This window comes from Poecilia formosa, unplaced genomic scaffold (assembly GCF_000485575.1).
Source record: "Poecilia formosa unplaced genomic scaffold, Poecilia_formosa-5.1.2 Scaffold234, whole genome shotgun sequence".
In the NCBI taxonomy this organism is placed as follows: Eukaryota; Metazoa; Chordata; class Actinopteri; order Cyprinodontiformes; family Poeciliidae; genus Poecilia; species Poecilia formosa.
The window spans coordinates 204957-223723 of NW_006800173.1; the positions used below are offsets into that span (position 1 = coordinate 204957).

At 38.9% G+C, this 18767-nt stretch overlaps 2 protein-coding genes across 5 annotated transcripts in view; both read left to right on the forward strand.

Annotated features, from left to right (window-relative positions):
* The window catches only part of shf (Src homology 2 domain containing F), a 100886-nt gene extending 95070 nt beyond the window's left edge, over positions 1-5816 (forward strand). For all 4 annotated transcript variants that reach the window (XM_007568967.2, XM_016680161.1, XM_007568966.1 and 1 more), the window contains one exon: positions 2731-5816. In XM_007568967.2, the coding sequence (XP_007569029.1) occupies positions 2731-2917 (187 nt within the window). In that variant the 3' untranslated portion in view covers positions 2918-5816. The remainder of the gene's footprint in view (positions 1-2730) is intronic.
* A 5031-nt stretch (positions 5817-10847) lies between these two features.
* On the forward strand, positions 10848-14970 carry LOC103149691 (solute carrier family 25 member 44). The gene is made up of 4 exons (XM_007568969.2): positions 10848-11049; positions 12132-12799; positions 12976-13103; positions 13505-14970. Exons 2-4 carry the CDS (start codon positions 12172-12174, stop codon positions 13694-13696), a joined length of 948 nt encoding a protein of 315 aa, XP_007569031.1. The 5' UTR covers positions 10848-11049; positions 12132-12171; the 3' UTR covers positions 13697-14970.
* Positions 14971-18767: the final 3797 nt, after the last annotated feature.

Below are 18767 nucleotides of genomic sequence, written 5' to 3' on the forward strand. Positions count from 1 at the left end.
CCCAGTTATTTTATAGTTTGTCCACATTTGAAATAATAGGCACACAGTATCTGATGCCTGAATAAAAGTCACACGGGGGGTCATCATCATTTTGGCTGATGACTTCTCAGTTTCAGCTGCTGTGGATTCATAATGCAGAGAGCATCATTCACAAAGCAATCCAATATGCTGGAGGTGGAGATAAACTGTCAGGCTGTTCCTGCTTTGAGTGCCGCTCGGTTCAAATCAAAGTCATAAACCTCAATAAACACGACAGCAGACCTCCCTGGTGAGATTCATCCTGATTACACAAATAGAGGGTCCACAAACACAGGAATATGATAACGCTACAAAGGCCTGTCAGCTCTAAAAACAGCCCCACATTCATTTTATCAACAACACTGCTGTGTCCTGGTTTCTGTCTCTGCTGGACCGTAACGTGATAAGGAGCTCTGAACTCCGATTGGGAAACCAGCTGGGAATCTAAAAATGCTGTTATTGATGTGTTTGCCTTTTTAAGTGTGGCTCTGAGTAACCTAACACCCTCCTGCCAGCGCAGTGTTCATGCTGAAGATTCATCAGACGCATTTTACAGAGCTATTTTTTTTTTCTTAAGTTTGCAGAATCATGAAACTGGAAAGAAATGCATTAGGGGAAGCATTTGTCCCATTCTCTTCAAACTGTGATAGACTTAATGATTTTGCTCTGAAATGGAAACCAGAGGGGCAGTAATGGAGCAGTCTCATAGTTTTGTTTACTTCAGTTTGTAGCTTAGCAATCCTGCATTTCTGACTCGTCTATGAAATGCTTTTTAGTTTTAAAATATGCCCCCCATTCAGTCTCCATGAAAAGAAACTTGAATCTTGATGTATTCTCTGTAATCTCTGAATTTACAGCAAGAGAATTCCTAAAACTGGAACTGCACTCATTGATTTAAATCTGTATTTATATATTCTTCTTTATTCATTCTTAATGGTTGTCCTTTAATTGAACTCTGTAGATATTTGTCTGGTTTGTTTATTTGCATGCAGGAAGGGAGAACTACCGCCAGCTCTATCATGAAATTACATGATTTGCAAAGTACAGACTTGCACAGAAGGTGCCTAAAGCCTTGTTTATGCTCCTGTTTGTCACAGATAACACTTTGTGAATATGCATATAAATATAGCAGGATATATTGGTGGGTGGTTACAAGTAAGAATTTTGTGTGTATTGATTAACCCTAGTGTTGTCTTCCGGGTCAAAAGTAACCCACTAGCATGTTTAGATGTAGAAAAAAATACCCTAAACAATCTTTCCGACTTGAAATTTTATGACTTTTCCTAAATTGACCCCATCATTAGAAAAAGTGATACTTTGTTTTTGTTTATGTTTTCATTTAGGCTGTACACCACAAGGGTACAAGGATTGTCTTATTGTCATTTCTGACCCGTGAATTATAAAACCATATAAACAGCATATATATATATATATATATATATATATATATATATATCAGAAATTTGTGCCTGTTTGATGCTTGTATAAAGCAATCACCCATTCCTTTTTTCTTCATAAATACACCATATATCTGCTATTTAGCACCTTAAACATGCCTGCTCTGTAGTCTTGCAGTAAAACAGTGACATTCCAAGGATTTGATATCCTTCAATAAAAATATATCAGATTCATGATAGCATCTTTTTAAAATAGTATGTTTAGCAAAATATTAATTGTGTTTCTGTTGTAGAAAAAAATAGGTGTTGGAGAATTAATTTAAAAGTTGTAAAAGTATGACACTATTGAAGCATTTTCCAAGTCTACATAAGCCTGGAAAAAGAGGAGTATTGGGAAAAAAATCCACCAATCCTTGCATCTAATGTTTGCTTATTGGATTGCTTTATGAATTATTATATCCCCTATTCCTTTTTCTGTCATTTATTATTTCCTTAATATAAACGCTGTAATTTTCTCCCATTGTCTTTTTTAAATCCAGAGCTTACATTTCCAATAAGAAGAAAAAACTTGGAATAGATCAGGTGGAAGTTCAGTGAGGTAGAAAAAAAAACATTTCAGATCATGTTAAACACATGCCATTATGTGCTACAATATATTTGAGCTTAATTTGAAGCATCCAATGATTGAAAGAGATTTTATGTTGAAGTGTTGTGCAAGGACAAATTCTCCTAATGCATATTTTTGCTGCATATAGGAAACATTTATGTATTTTCCTTCATTAAAGCCTAGTGCTGCATTACTTAACACCTCCCACGCTGCTCAAAAAACTTTCTATTTTTAGGCAGCAGATTACTGGCACGCTGTAAAATGTATTGATCCAAAGCTCCTGGCACACTGGGGGCTTTTAATTTGCTGTGCCTTTATTGCTGTAGCTTAAGTGATTTATCCAAGGGGTTCATCAGCCCAATCTTTATGTGCTGCTTGAATTCTAGGGACCTTAAGCATCCTTCCCTTTTAGTCTGCGCCCCAGGTGGCTTCGACCTTATCAGAGGTAATCCGGCTTTTACAGCATTGTTATGTTTTATATATAAAAACAGAAGCAGGTGCCAATCAGGAAGAGATGATCCACAGAGAGCTCTATTCTTTCCACCCTTATCTCATTAATGTTTTAAGCCATGAATGTATGTGATTTATTTCTAATCTGAGTGCTGGGCAGTCTAAAAGATTTTCTGTTGTATACTTGCTAACGGTTTGTGTTTTTTTTGTTTTGTTTTGTTTTGTTTTGTTTTGTTTTTTTCCCTTGTCTGTGTCCAGGAGCAGCCAGGGCTTCATGCACATGAAACTGTCACGGACCAAGGAGAACAAATACATCCTTGGCCAGAACAGTGGCCCCTTCGACAGCGTACCTGAGATCATACACTTCTACTCAAGCTGCAAGCTACCCATTAAGGGGGCTGAACACATGTCCCTGCTGTACCCCGTAGGCATCAGGACACTATAGTGCTGTGGGGCATGTGGCAGGCGTCCGACCCAACGCAGGACTCACTGGGCCCGTCCTCATGCCTCTGCGCTTCCCTTCCGTCTGGGCAGAAATTACGGGAACATGAACATCGGCATTCGAAACTGCTGATTCTGACTCACCTCACTGGCTGAAGGATTCCAAACGGGTTTCGAAGGCCACTTTCATACTATCTCATACAAACAGACTCAATATTCCAGATGTTTTTATTACTTTGTTGTGTTTTATTTATGCGGACGTACTCTTATCGCATTGGAGACTGATTATCTCATGAGCATCATTTCAGTAATTGTTGAGCTGAGAGCTCGTAGCACTTAACACTCAAAGAAAAGAGAGGTACAACACATCATTGGTCACTGGGGTCAGTCTTTTCTCCTAAACTATTGTACCTGTTCCAGCTGTTTGAGCATCTCATTTGGATAGGCACTGTTGTTGCTTTACTTTTATTTCAAAGGGGACTTGAAGAGAAAACAAGGACGACAACATTTATGATGCCTGTTGCACAATATTGTCCACGCAGACCTTGCGCAGCAACCCAGATATTGAATAACGTGACCGGGTATGAATCCCCAGCTGTGGGTAAACAAGAGGCCTGTGAGCTGAGCAGACTGATGTCTCTATGTTGTCATAGTGCATGTTGTCTGCTATCCATCACTGAGTGGGTGTATCACGCCAGTGACAATGTAAGTACCATCATGGTGAGACAGGCAGGAAAAGCATGATGGATGGGTCAACCCATCTGACACAGTAAAATTGGCCAAGGCTGGAGACCGGAGCCTGTCCAAATGGACCAAATTATCCCCCCTACCCCTGCGTGGAATGGCTTTGCATGGGGGAGAATGAAATATGCCTGCATTGTCTACCTCAGAAAATCAATTTCATTCCCCCATCTGTAGATCAATAGGTACAATGGGATTGTAGACATCGATCTGCTCTCCCTGTGACATTCCCAATCACCTTAAAACTGTGTCATTGGTTTTAGGAACATATTTTTTTTCTTTCTTTATAAAAATGATCAGAATTATAAGAACAAGCCTTTTTGTTTCAGATCAGGAATTGTATGTATCGTCACTGTTATAAATACTATGTGATGTCAGTAACAAATGTTTGCTTAATGCCTTATAATGCATGGGGTCAAATAAGTCAGCTTAGATCAGCTAATTTCCCAATCCTGCTTTCAGCGATTGTTCTGTGACTGTTATTTATTCTGGGTAACTATTACCGACGTTTTTCCGCTTCAACCTGCTCGCCCTCCTTGTTCTGATGGAATCTTGGGGGTTTTAGGAACTTTGCGTTGTTTTCTTGTCTCCTGCTCTGCTAAGTGCACGCTTGCCTCTGAGACACATGTCCAACAAGGTTGTCAAGCACTCGCCCACCTACCAACCCACCGGGCCGACACATCAATCACAGCACTGCCTGTCCGAACCATTTGAACACCTTCCTTCAGCCGATCATGCTACCACTTTGCATTAAAACCTTCAGATGTCCACCTGTACATTGTTTGAATGCTTAAGAGAATGTGTTCACATTCAGTCTAACCCTGCTGAGACCTGCTTACTGCTTGTGCTCAAACATTTCTGGATGCTAGATCTTTGTTTCACCTCTAAATTCTAAAAAGAAGCACTTATAGGTGATTTTTTTTCTTCTTTTTTTTTTTTACTTTTGTTCTGTATCTTTTTAGCACCTCAAAGCAGCACTGTTAGGCTTTTGGTCCAATTTTTCTACTTTGTCCCAAATCAATAATCATTCTTATGACAGAGCAAATGGATTTGTTCAAAGCGTGACATCATAAATGCAGTCTAATACGCATGTTTGAAGTACTGTACAATGCTTTAATGAGCATGTAACAGCAAAATGGTTTAGGCTGGAAGTGACCCAAGATATCTGACACAATTTATTGTAAAAGTGGAATACATTTTGGCTTTCACCATTACTCCTGCTGTGTGCTATGCAACTGTAAACTGCAGTCATTAAAAGGGGAAACTGGGTGGAGTTTGTGCCTCAGTGAAAAGCTTATGATGGTACAATAGGTCCGGCAGGAGGAGGAAGAGGAGACGTAATCGGGAGAGTGACCCGGTTAGAGGCGTAGGAAGTGGGCAGACAGACATTGCATTCTGAGGGTGTGTCTTTGTGCTTTAATGAGGAATAGTATGTTGTCATTGTGGACCTGTGTTCTCTTGAGAGAAGATATCTGAAGTTAGAAAGCTAATTTTAAAATAAACTATGTATCGTGTCTTTTTTTGTCGCGAATGTTCAGGGTTTAGCAGATATGATTATGATAGAAGTGGCTCTTTATATAGTTCCTGCTGCTGATGAGTACTACTCTACTAAAGGAAAGAGCCCATGTATGATGGCAGCACTGCCTGCTGAGAGGCCTTAGCTTTGGGAAAAAGGAAAGGAGACTTGTAGTGGAGCTGGAGTACAAGGGAGTTGGAGGGAAGGGAGTTGTGATGAGGGGGAGGAATTTGCTGCAGTCAGCAGAGACATTCTTAACATCCTCGTATTTCTATTATGGAAACCTGAAAGAGTCCCTCTCTCCATCGCAAGTGTCTTAAAGGTTATGTGTGTGTGTGTGTGTGTGTGTGTGTTGAAAAGCTGTTGTGCATGCATAAAGCCATGAACTGGGTGTGTGAATGCGCGTGTGTGTCTGCGTACATCAGCCATCGACTCGCCCCGGGTCTTCTCTCGTGTTATTGCTTTATCGTGGTAACGTGGCATGTCTGAGTTTTCCTTGTGTACATTTTCGTGCCACGTATGTATGCACTAGTGTAACGCATCTCTGTAAAGTCCCCCATGGCCAAATGTATATACTGAATGTATTAAATGGGGACATAGAGGCATCATGGTGCAAAAATAAATAAAGTTGGGTTTATGAGTTTAATGTGTATTGTGTTTTTCCTGTCTGCACCCTCACACACCAACATCAGAAGAAAACATCATTATTTTGTGAGGTAAAAGCCTCCTCCAGTATCTCTACCAGCACCAGTTACCATGGTGAAGCCTCTCAATATTTAGGGAAGATGAACCACTGTTTGAATCAAGGACAGAATCTAGCACCAGTATTCAACCACTTGTTGTTTATTAATCCTTGATGCTGCCAGGTTCTGTGATATATCCAGTGCTTTGCAAAAGTTTGTTCCTATTCATCTGGTTCACAAATTGTCACATTTCAACCAAGTCTTCTATTAGGATTTAATGTGTTAGACTAAGGCAAAATAGTGTCTAACTTGGAGAGGAAAGAAACTGTTTTTATCATCCATCCATCCATCCATTTTCTTCCGCTTGTCCGGGGTCGGGTCGCGGGGGCAGCAGCTTCAGAAGGGAGGCCCAGACTTCCCTTTCCCCAGCCACTTCTTCCAGCTCCTCTGGGGGAACCCCCAAGGCGTTCCCAGGCCAGGGGTATCATAGTACCCCAAACTTATAAATGCCTTCAGAAGTCTCCCAATTGGTCAATAGGTTGTGTGTTATTTATTCTTCTTATGAATCCTCTTCAAGGAAGCATAATAGATTCCCATAAAAAAAAAATACCTTCACTAACTGAGTAGTGTTAAATGCGCAGTGGTGAGATAAGGCTTTTAAGTTTTACTTCTGAATTTCCCAGTCTGCAACAATGCTAAGACAAAATATCCAGTTTACTTTTGCAATGCAGCAGCAGTATAAGACTATTTTCAATGCGTTCGTTTGTCACCAAACACAGCCCCACTGTTCACCTAAAGGCTGGCAGTTTAGCGCTCATTACAGCTGAAGGCAGCTTAAACAGTTAAATCCCTTGGCTCCTTCTCTGCGATTGCTTTTGGAACCACTGCATTGTGAGGATAAAGCGGTTTTTACCAACACATTTTGGCCAGAACGCAGCTGGCTGACATGCAGAAGGAGCACACGCAGGGGGCTGATGAAAGCATCTCGAGTTCTGTGATTGTTGGCAGAAACCTGCGCTGCACAAACCAAAGTTGGCTCGCACAATAACCCCAGAATTTATTTGTTAATATGACTGTGTGCAATATTGAATTTTAATTTTCTCTCTGTCTAAGCAAAACAAAACTTAAATCTAGAAAAAAATAAAAATAAAAAAAAGCCAACTTCAAAAATCAATGGAAATAGAAACTGTAGTTTTAGATTTTGCCAAGAATTTCACAATACTCAATTAAATCATCAACTTCAGTTAAAACAAAACCTAGAGATGGTATTTCAGATTTAACTCGCTTACTTTGAAGTGCAGTCTTTGCCCTCCACTCTGCTGCAGCCTCTTTCTCTTCCAGAGAAACTCCATAAAGGGGTTAAAGTATCTGGGATCAAATGCATCAAAGAAGCTTTGTGGACAAAGTAAGTGTTGAGAAAGAGGCAGAAAGAATAAGAAGCATGGCTTGAAAGCAATGAGTGGGCGATGAGGCTACAAAACAGCCTTGTATCTAACGGAACCGCATTTCATATTCTGTTCAGTCATACCCAGTGGAAACCAATCTTGGGTAACAGACCTGACGTCACGTGAGTTGCCTTCTTTCAGAGAGACAAAAGCGTACGGAGGCCATTATGCTAACCCGATCCTTTCCTCCTGCTTTGAGATGTTTGAGGATTTCATCTACATAGAAGAGTGTCTGCATTGTTTTGCATGTCTGTGGAGGCTTGATTAGACAAGCTTCCTCACAATTTCAACACGCCTGGTGCTGATTATTTCCTCTGGCCCAATATACTGCCAGTAATGACAGAGTGCAGGACCCTTGCTCATTATCTAAAAATCCCAGGTGCCATGGGAGTAATTGGGCAGAACTGAGCCTAGTTCAAAACACTGGGATTGATTCATAAGGGACGATTCTTGTTTATGCTGCTTCCTGCCTCTGCCCACAAGTGGTCTTTCAAAATTACGCATCTATCATTCATGCAACATCCTAGAACTGACGAAAACATGCTGGACAATTCTAACTCTCAATTATTGTCTCTTCAGAATTATTGAAAACGTCTATAATCAAAAGTTGGTGCACTGGAAAGGCAAAACACAGTTTGTCACACTTTTTCAATGTAAAAGTGTGACAAAACTCTATACAAGTTCTCTATATTTATGTGTAATTTTAGCCTTACAAAATTATTAACATTTAAATGTTTTATCCTATTGCAACCACTAAAATATCTTCTTTTTGCACCAGTTTAGTTGAACACACTAATTAAAAGTTTTTGGAGATAGTCAAGATGTTCATATTCAGATGATTAAGAAAAGAAACAAGTGAAAAGAGCCTCCATGATGTTGATCCGTATCTATAAGATTACATACAATCAGCTGCAGTCTTACATTCAGAAACAAAATGGACCTTGATGTGGTGTGTCAAAGTGTCTTTACAATCATATCCGTAATAGTGTTCGGTGCACCATTTATGGATCTCCAAGACAACTTTGCAATGTAATTTGGCTCAGAAAATTGTCCACAATGGTGTGAAGGCTCTGCTTAGAAAGAGTCAGCCGGTGTACTGGAAAGCATGTAAGTGATATACTACCCTGGATATACATTGTATTTAATGATGCATCCGCTTCCAAAGCTTAACAGCCACTAAAGTGTTAGAAAGCAGGTCTATATATTGTATCTGCTTAGTTTAAATGCTAGTGTCTCACAGAGAAACCACATCTGTTTCCTCTTTAATTTGCTTGAAAGCCGGCGTTGCTTTTATTCTCTAATGCTTTTATTGAAACAGTGACACATTTTGCTTCAGCACAATAGAAATATCTTGTTTTTTAAAACACCCTTGAAGGCAGTTTGAGGTGGAAATTGCCCACAGGTGCCTACTATAAAATGGTAACAAGGACAGACGGACACAAAGCGCTGTTTGGGTGCCGTGTTCATGAAAGGCCAATCCACTGATTGAGCTGTCACATTCACAGATGCAGCAATAAAACTAAGCAGGGCAATTACTGTAGATGGAGGATAGTGGGCTGTGGAAAGTCATGAGAATGGGGGGGTGGGGGGCAGACGTAGTGTGTCTTCCCCTAAAATACCCAAATGGGAGACAACGAGACAAAGCAAATCTATCTGTCTGTAATAAGGCTGGGAGGGGGTTTGAAAAAAAGAGGGTTCAGCTAATGGTTACAGTGTTCTAACAATGAGAGTTACATCTCAGTGGATGGTAATAAAGCTAACAGCATATCTGTGCAGCTTTTATGTCCCAGGCTGGCTAATCACGATGTCCTCTTTGAAATATGAGGAACAAAGCTATGATTAAAAACAATTCATCACCAAACGCTTCAGCAGAGGGTATGTCAAGAGCGCAAATTTAAATTTGGGAAAGAAAAACAAGAGATAATACTGACATGTTTGTTTTGGTGAACAACTACATTGCCATCTAGTGTACATATTGGGGGACTACATCGCCTGCATGTTTTCCTATAACTTGTCACATTAGTAATTATAATCACTGAAAACAACAAATCTGTTTCTAAGACCTGTGGAGCTTCGTTTTAACTGTTCTGTTCATTAATTAAAATTGAATAGTGCCCTGGTGCAACAACCGCATGGTGTAAAATGTAATTTCCTCGTTATTTGTTGGCATTTAGACATCTTCACCATGCATTTCTGCTCTTGCCTGTATTGTGGGTTGTGTCAGTGGGATATGGATTTTGAGTCTGGAGACCTCCGGCAAATATAAGCCTGAGGGCAGCCTGGATACTGCCATCTGTTGCCTCCAGCGCCCTCAGCAGCAGCTCCATGTCCTCCATGTCCCTGAACCGTTGATGCTTGGACTGCCAATGGCCCTGGTGAAAGAAACCCAACAAATAGTCTTTTTTTTTTAGACATAACCTGGGGAACTTTTAGCATCATTATCTCCTCAATGAAATGATCACAATGGGGAGTTAGTTGCTTTGTTCACTTATGGAGAAGCTGTAGAGTACATCATAACTGACCACTGCCAACTGAAATCGGGGCTGTGTCACTGTTATTATAAAAAGCTAAAAAAAAAAAAAGGTAGTGTAGCCAGGTTTTGCAGGAAGGAGTTCTGAATAGTGCTGAATTCCAACTAAATTATATATAGTAAACTCAGAGCTGACTGGAGCAATAAAACTAATTCAAATCACTTTGTTACAGAAAGGTTTGCACTCCACTCTTTACACATTTTCAAAGAAAAATTATTGAAAGTCCACTTAAATTATCTGTGATGCAGAAAAAAACAAACCGAAAACGTTCTGCTAATAAACAGATAAAAACAAAGTTGCTGCATCCCTTACTCTATGCATTTTTTTTCTAAAAGAGAGGTAAAATATAAGGTGAGAGAAAATAATAATGGTTTCTAACATCTGCCACGGATGTCTAACTGGGCTGGTTTCAAGATTATTTTCAACTTACAGTTTAGCTTTTGTGGATGTATTTTGTCTCAGACTGCTGTTGTTTATCACACATTTTAGACTAAGGAATTGGTAATGAAAGTCTCTAAAACCAGAGTTTACAAAAACGGGAAAGGAAATGGGAAAGCAAAGGAATAAATACCATATTTTGCCCTAAATATTTTTTTATTAAAAAGGTTCCACCAAGCATGTGCTGGAACCTTTCAGTGCAACATTTAAAGGTTTAGCAGGCATAGATACAAAATTATTTAGATCTACACAAAAATAAAAAATATTAAAAAATAAATAAGTAACATTCTGTTTGAGTGACAATGCTAAAAGACTAAAACCCAAATTTCATCATAACATGTGACTGCAGGTCGAAATCAGGTCTACAAATAAAAACAATAAAGGTTTGTAAAATTCTTAAAAGTGCTATTGAATCTAGTTATATAATATCAAGAAAAAATACAAAAACAGAATATGTTTTCAGATAAAGCATCCATGTTACAAGAGGACAATAGCACATGAGAACATACAAGTAAAACCAGACGGCGGAGGTAGTGCGTCAAAAAAAAAGAAAAAACTGCATACGTAACAGTGGAATACCAACGAAGAAGAAGCTTGGCTGTGATTGGTTCATTGGGTAGCATGGCGTTTGAATGAAAGCAGGAAGAGCTGTAACAGCAAAGGAAAGAGGTTATCGCTATTTAGCGACTGTAGTGAGTTCTGTTACCCTCTAAACCTGTCATTTCTAGTCTTATATATTCTCAGAGTATGTCTTAGAAGTCAAAGAAGGTCTGTCCGGTGAGGTAAGTGCTTCTTAGTGTTTATTTTCAGTGATGCTAACAGTTTGTACCTTAGAGTTAGCTTAGTTTCAGCGAACACACACGGACACATACGTCGGATAAAAAGCTGCTATTCGTAAGAAAAGTCGTTGATTCCTGTTTGTTCAACTCCCTTTCACTATATGCAACTATTGTCACTGGATAAAAACCAGTCAGGTCCGTCCTCGGTTTGAGAACGCTGTGTCCTTTGGAGTCCAGGGTCAGCCCGAAACCCACATGGCCATATTTACTGTGGACTTTTCAGGAGAACAGGCTTTTATTGAAACAGTGTTATAAAAATAGCGCGACTCTGTGTGTTGTTGGCCAGAGCTGTTTGGTAACTAACTTTACAAAGTTAGCTTTAGCCAGGCTTGACCTTTGATCCTGTGTCACAGATAAGTGATGTATTTATTTCCAAATGAAGCCACAGTTTTAGATAACTCTGCGTTTCTTACTTATTGGATTATTTTAGCATGCCATTGTTTCATGTTGGATGAAACATAAATGTTAGGCTGTGAGCGCTACAACCCACTGCTCTTTACTAAAGTATTCATACCTATTGAAGTCTTTAAATTTTTGTGGATTTCAACCCACAATTTTCAATGTATTTTATTAAATGGGTCAATGGGGTATTATCAAGGTAAACAATGCCTAGTTTTCGTCTTTATTTACAAATAATAAGCTAAATATTGTGGCATGCATATGTATTCAGCCCCTTGAATGCTTTTTTTTTTCAACAATGCTAAAGTGGGAATAGAATAGAATTTCTCCACTTACGGGACAATAAATACGGGACATTTCTGTTTCAATATTTCTTAAGAAATATTTACAGCTTGCAAATATTAAGTGTGAAATTATTCCCCACTCTGCTTTAAAAAATATCTCCAGCTCAGTCAGATTTGATGGGGAAAATGTTGGGCCACAGATTCTCATCTGGCTTTTGGACATCATACTTGTCTGTTACATCTTTAAACAACTGTTTAATCCTTATTGAATTGTAGTTGTGGGACATCTTTAAGTGATTCTGACCCACTCTTGTTTTTTTGTTTTGTTTTCCCTGCTGTCAGGCAGCTACAGTCTGATGAGGGGGGAACCACAGCTGGCAGGATGCAGCAGAAAGGGAACATCCAAATCATCGAGTGGGAGGACCTCGATAAAAAGAAATTCTACTCTTTTGGGATATTTATGACAATGGCCATTCGGGTCACTGTCTACCCAGCTACACTGATCCGCACACGGTTGCAGGTGCAGAAGGGAAAATCTCTCTACAGCGGGACCTTCGATGCCTTCTTCAAGATCCTTCGGACTGAGGGCGTCCGAGGCCTGTACCGCGGCTTTATGGTGAACACCTTCACAGTCGTCTCAGGCCAGGCGTACATAACCACCTACGAGCTGGTGAGGAAGTATGTCTCCCAGTACTCTGAGGCCAATACCGTCAAGTCGGTGGTGGCTGGGGGCTCTGCCTCCCTGGTCGCTCAAAGCATCACCGTGCCCATAGATGTTGTGTCCCAGCAGCTGATGATGCAGGGCCAGGGGGAGCACCTCACACGTTTCCGCCTCGGTTCCAACTCGGAGAACAGGAAGTCGGCCAGGTTTTTCGGGCAAACCAGGAACATTGTGTCTCAGATTTTTGCTGCGGATGGCTTCAGGGGCTTCTACAGGGGATATGTGGCTTCGTTACTCACTTACATCCCAAACAGTGCCGCCTGGTGGCCTTTCTATCACTTTTATGCCGGTAAGCATTTTTACTTTCTATATATTTTTGCTGATCAGGAGTTTTCAGAAACCTCAAAAGAGATGTTAAACTTTATGCTGTCTCCATTGTCAGGGCTTCTAAAGAGTGATAGTTGCGTCTAATAGCTTTGGGTCGGGTTTAGGTGATAAACTGTGTCTATTTGCGATGTTCAACAGAGCAACTCTCCATACTGGCTCCCAGTGACTGCCCCCACCTGGTCCTTCAGGCCGTGGCTGGACCTTTAGCTGCTGCAACTGCCTCGACTGTCACCAACCCCATGGATGTGGTCAGAGCCAGAGTACAGGTAGCTGTTACTGATCATTTGCCTGTCTGCATCTAATTTGCCGTTTTTGTGTGAACAGTGGCTGGAATTGCAGACACAGCAATTTTAGTTTCAGTTTTGAAAGCATGTTATATAATTTATTAAAATAGCATAGTTTGTCCCTGTAAAACCTTTGGTTGGTAAGTGAATTAAAAAAACAGACATATTGGTTTTGTAATGTGATGTACAGCAAACCTTGATTTAGGGAAAACGGGAATATTTGTGATTTTGGTTTCACACAGTAGTTCATTCAACCGTACAGATACAGTTGCATTCAAAAAAATATTGATGCAAGTAAACCAGCAGCTCTTCCATCACAAAAATGAAAAATGAAAGCAGTTGCCTCATAAGAAGCGTTTCCTGATTTGATCGTGTGTGTTCAGGTTGAAGGGAGGACCTCGATCATTCAAACGTTCAGGGAGCTGATCAGAGAGGAGGGCTGCTGGGGACTGACCAAAGGACTGTCAGCCCGCATCATTTCATCAGCACCCACTGCCATCGTCATGGTGGTTGGCTATGAGACACTGAAAAAACTGAGCCTGCGACCAGAGCTGGTAGATTCAAGACACTGGTAAAAAAAAAAAAAAAGAGAGAGAAGAAACAAAAGTATTTGGACCATGTGCCATTTTTAAATCCTCATGTTGACTTCCTGAATTTGTTTCAAGTAGAAAACGACTCGGAACGTTATAGCATTGATGATGTTATGGGTTAGTTACCTGTAAAGACGAAGGGTTCAGTTTGTGATGCAGCTGAACAAGTTTGTTTCCGTTTGACGTCAACACCATGACGGCAGTAGAAAAACATATTTTTATGTTCAGCCCTCATCAACGAGATGAACTGATCTTTGTGTGACTATTCTCTTGTTTGTGTTGTCCTCCTGAAGCAAAGAGCTGATTTTCACAAAAGTTCAGCTCAGAAAGTCAAACTACCGACTGCAGCAACTAACTTGTTCTTTGTTTTTTGCCAAACTGTTTTTTTTAATTGCCTTTTTAAAAAGGCAATTAAATTAATCTTTGTTTTTATTTAATCTCTGTTGCATATACAAGTACACTATTTTATGAGTATTTTTCAGGAATATTATCCTGGTGTTGGTGATCATTCTGGGTTTATAATTTCTGTCTTTATTGTACAGGAAGGTTTGTGTCATTGAAATCTTTTGCTTGTTAAAACTGTCCAAGCAACTCTGAGTGAACACCATTACCCTTTTGTGAAATATTTGAGTGCAATAACGTTTTGTCCTTTTCAGTACAAAATGTGTGGATTGACATATCTTAGAGGAACTAATTTTACCCAATTTATTTTCATTTTGGGGTGATAACCACAGAGCTTTTAATGTCAATGTCATTTTGCTGTATTTTGCTTCTTATTTTGTGAAACTATTGTGGTTCAATGCTGTCTATGCAGTTTCCTGCTCTTGTATGAATGTCCTCATTGAGGAAGAATTTGTTGCAGTTTAGAAGAGAGATTATATTTTAAATGGTCCATTTAATTTATAGAAATGATCCTATTTTTATGCGTAACATAAATTAGATGCTGTTGAAAAGGAGTGAGAGTAAGAGCAGGTTTTAGTGTGACTGGCAGACTGTTGCAGAAACTTTTTTTAATTGAAGCCAGAACTGCACAGGCTTTATTTCTTTATATCCAGACTTGTTGAGATTCTGTGAACTACTGAGAAGATGGTACTGCAACTTGCTGATCTCCAGTCAAATGATACTAACTTTCAATTTTGAGTGTTTTGTTTTGTTTTTGCACAGCTCCCAGTATCACTGAAAGTGTTTTTCATTTTTTGTGATTGACCAACTGTTGTTGATGCCTCTCTGCTCTAAAATACATGTGGTTTTTAACAACATTTCTGGTCTCTTATTATTACCATCTGACTAGTAAACATGTTTTCAGCTGGATGTCACTGCTGAACTCTGTACTGATGCAAAAGCAGATCCTGGTAAACTTTTACCTGCAGTAAATTATTAAATATAAGTTTGAAATATTTATAACTAACATAATCAATGACTAAAACTGGCAAAAGATTATAAAATGAAGTAATACAGTTATGCCACCTCTAACACTTTTAGGTGAATTTCATAAAGGCCTTCAGACTTAAAATATTGAAAAAACATTGGCTACGATTAAAATAGTTTTCTTCTCCTACCCGAGTTTAACAAGCTATTAGATTATCTGCATGGATTGTTCAATTCAGAATATATTTTTTTAACTATTCAGTTTAGAAGCTCACCTGTACAATACGAACAGTAACACATTTGTACACATTGCATATTATAGAACAGCCATTCACAGACAAAAAAGTTAACCAAGGGCCTCTTGCTTTTTTTTTTTGTTAGTGGATCAAACTGGCTCAGAGATGTGATCTCATCTGTAAGGTGAGACGGTGTTTCTCAAACTTTGGCTGATCATCTGAGAGCCTCTGATCTAAAGAAAAACTGAAATCTAAAAAAATAAATCTAAAGTTGAAATCATTGCTACCTCATACATTTGTACTTTTCTTTACACAGCTTATCCAACTGGGTCAAGGTGTGAAATTAAGGTTTTACACGTAAGATACTGGGTCCTGCTAAGAACTCCCCAGAACCTCATATTTATTTTAAAATTTAAGTGTTTCTTTAAATTCGGAACTTGTTGACCTTCAATAATCTTAAAGAAATAGTGGAAATAGCCTTTGTTTGATATAAGATATCCTGCATATTTTAGAGGAAAGTCAATAATGTTCCTTCCTATTCTGTCCTCAGGGGGGTTTCTGATAAGGTCTGAGGGGAAACATCAGATTGTGCCACCGTGTTGTTAATGTGTTTTTCTGATGTGAGCCTAACCGTGGGGCGACCATACATCTTATGAAAAGTGACTCCCTGACACCAAAGGTCGCATCTCATTATGCTGGTTAGAAATTGAAATGAAAGCATCTGCAGAAGATTTTAAACTGTTTAACTGAATGGATGTGGCACTTGAAATGACATATATTATTTTAACCTGCAGTTTAAATCTGCAGTTCTTACTCTTTGTTTTACACATTTTCTAAAATTAGTCAATATTTTAGTCTTTAAATACTTTTTAGCTAAAATGTAACAACATCTGTATATGATTCTGAAATATTCCTATTGTTGCATTTATAATGCCTTTGCTTCACTGTTCTCTAAAGCTAAACTGCTCAAGACTTATAAATCAAGAAAAGTAACGTTCTTACAAAACTTTCATTAACTTGCCAACAGAGGGCAGCAGACTTCACTTTCACGGCTCTATAATTTTCTCCAAGTTTCACTTAATATTTTTTTAACAATCCCCTTTTCATTCAAATGTCCTCTTTTGGAAATAAAACCACCCAGAGACCGGCAGACAAATCCACAGATGAATGAAGCAAACAGGGAGGCCCTCTTTGAGGCGCGCTGACAGTTCCTGGTGGGATGACAGAGTGCCCCCCCTTCTCTGCTCTGTGCCTTAATTATCAGGCCATGTCTGGGAGGCACTTTGTCAAAAAGATTGATGAGGGACTGTCAGAAAGGGAACAAATCTGACTTGGCCGGGGTTAGAGGAAGGGCCCCTCATTCTCATGGGATGTAAAGGTGGCTGTGCAAGAGATCGGCCCCAAAATGATCGAAAAGAAGGAGAGCAATGTGAAGAGTGTTTAGAGATTTAGGAAGCTCCAGAGACCCAACAGATTTTAAAAGGAGGGGTTTTTATTTATGTTGGTGTCTAATCGTTATAGTCCCGAGGAAGAATGCACATAAAATCTGTCTGCATTAGATACAAGTTCCACATAAATGTAAATCTTGAAGCCTTTTATTCGCATTACAGCAGCTTTAGTTGCATTGAAATGTGACTTTTTACTGTAACCATAAAGTAGATTAATTAGACCGTTGCACATAGAGCAGAGAGATAGGAAACCTGTTTAGGGGAGAAAAGGAATCTAATAAAAAGGGATCTAGCCATAGAAAATAAATGTTTTAACGATACTGGTCAACAACCTTCTGTTGTTGCCTGCAGTGGGGCTTTACATGGAAGGTTATCAGTATTTATTTTTTATGCGCATTCCTTGAAAAGGTGATCAGTTAAAATCTTAATTGAAGTAGATGGAAGAGAGGAAGGTTATTTATCTTCCTCTCGTCCAGAAACTGAAGAGCATTTATTCAAGAAACAGAACAGTATCAATCTTCCTGAGTGAAACACTTCAGTTCCGTTTCCACAAACATCTTTATTTTATACAGTGAAGAATAAATAAAGGAAAACAAAAAGAATGATCAAGTTCCAACAAGACACACAACACAGAGCTGATATGTATATTATTATTTGTTAGATAAGTCAATTCAAGATAATAATGGATAATGCAGAGGCAGTAGATTTCATAAAGCCATAGAAATTTGTCGACATTTTCCTCTTTTGCCTTTTTGCGTCTCAAAGCTACCCTCAAACAATCCCTAATTCTTTTTAAAGGTGGAGCATGTATTCTTCATAAAAGTAAGTAAATATGGTTTGCTGACAGATTTGTAAGACTATTTCTCCTGTAAAAATATGACGGCTTTCATATTAAATTCGAAAATACAAAAATTTAGATATAGATTCATCTTCACTCTGCCAATTTGTAAAATGAAGCAGTCAGTCTGGCTGTAGGTGAAGATCACCGACAGCCTCCACTGTAAGTTTACATAATCATCAGTGTCTCTATTAATAACCACCTAATTCAAACATGACAAAAGTTCATTGGTTTAGGAAATAATGTTGACACATTGATGTTTTTGAGGGTGGAGTTCTTTAAGATGAAAGTTGTGAAAGGGTGTCTGCAACATAAATATGAGGAATGTGTATAAAAACAATATTCAGCTTTCAGGTGTTGGAAATATCATCCATGTAGTAAAAGGATAGTTCAGAAATTTTTTAAATGATGCTAATAGGAAGTTACTGCAGTGCTGTAAATAAGTATCACATTACAATTTTTTTTTGTTACGTTTATATGTTTTAATTCTTCAAACAAATTTACACTTAAAAGGTTAAGGGAGTAAATATAAAATGGAAATGGAAATTATTTCATTTGACTGATAAAAGCTAATCAAAACTACTGACTACTTGTCAAAAATACAAGTGATTCCCTTTCTAAGCCATGATCACCTGTAAAGCCGCTGTCTGACAACGTGAAATAGGCTAATAGACCTCATAAGCCGATGTCTAAAGAAATTCAAGAATAGATGAAAAGCAAAGTCATTCACATCTGTCAGTCTGGAAAATGTTGCAAATGCTGTTTCCAAGGCTGCAGGACTCCAGTGAACCACAAAGAGAGCCATAACCCAAAAATGAAGAAAACATGGATCAGTGGTGAACCTTCCCAGGACTGCCTGTCCTTCCAAAATCACTCCCAAGAGCCCATGGACACATCCATGGGCTCTTGGATGACAACCTGGGTCGCAAAAGAACCCAGAACATCTAAAGCTCTGCAGTCAAAGCTTTGCTCTGTTAAGATCAGCATTTGTCAATAAACAATAAGAAAGAGACTGGGCAAAATGAATGAGAGAGTTTGAAATCCAAAACTAGAGGTGGGCAGATCCATCCAAAATATTGATAGTATCAATACCAAGTCAGTATCAGTATAAGATTTATACTTGCATGCTAACCTTGATACTTTAGTTTCAGATTCCATGTTGAAAT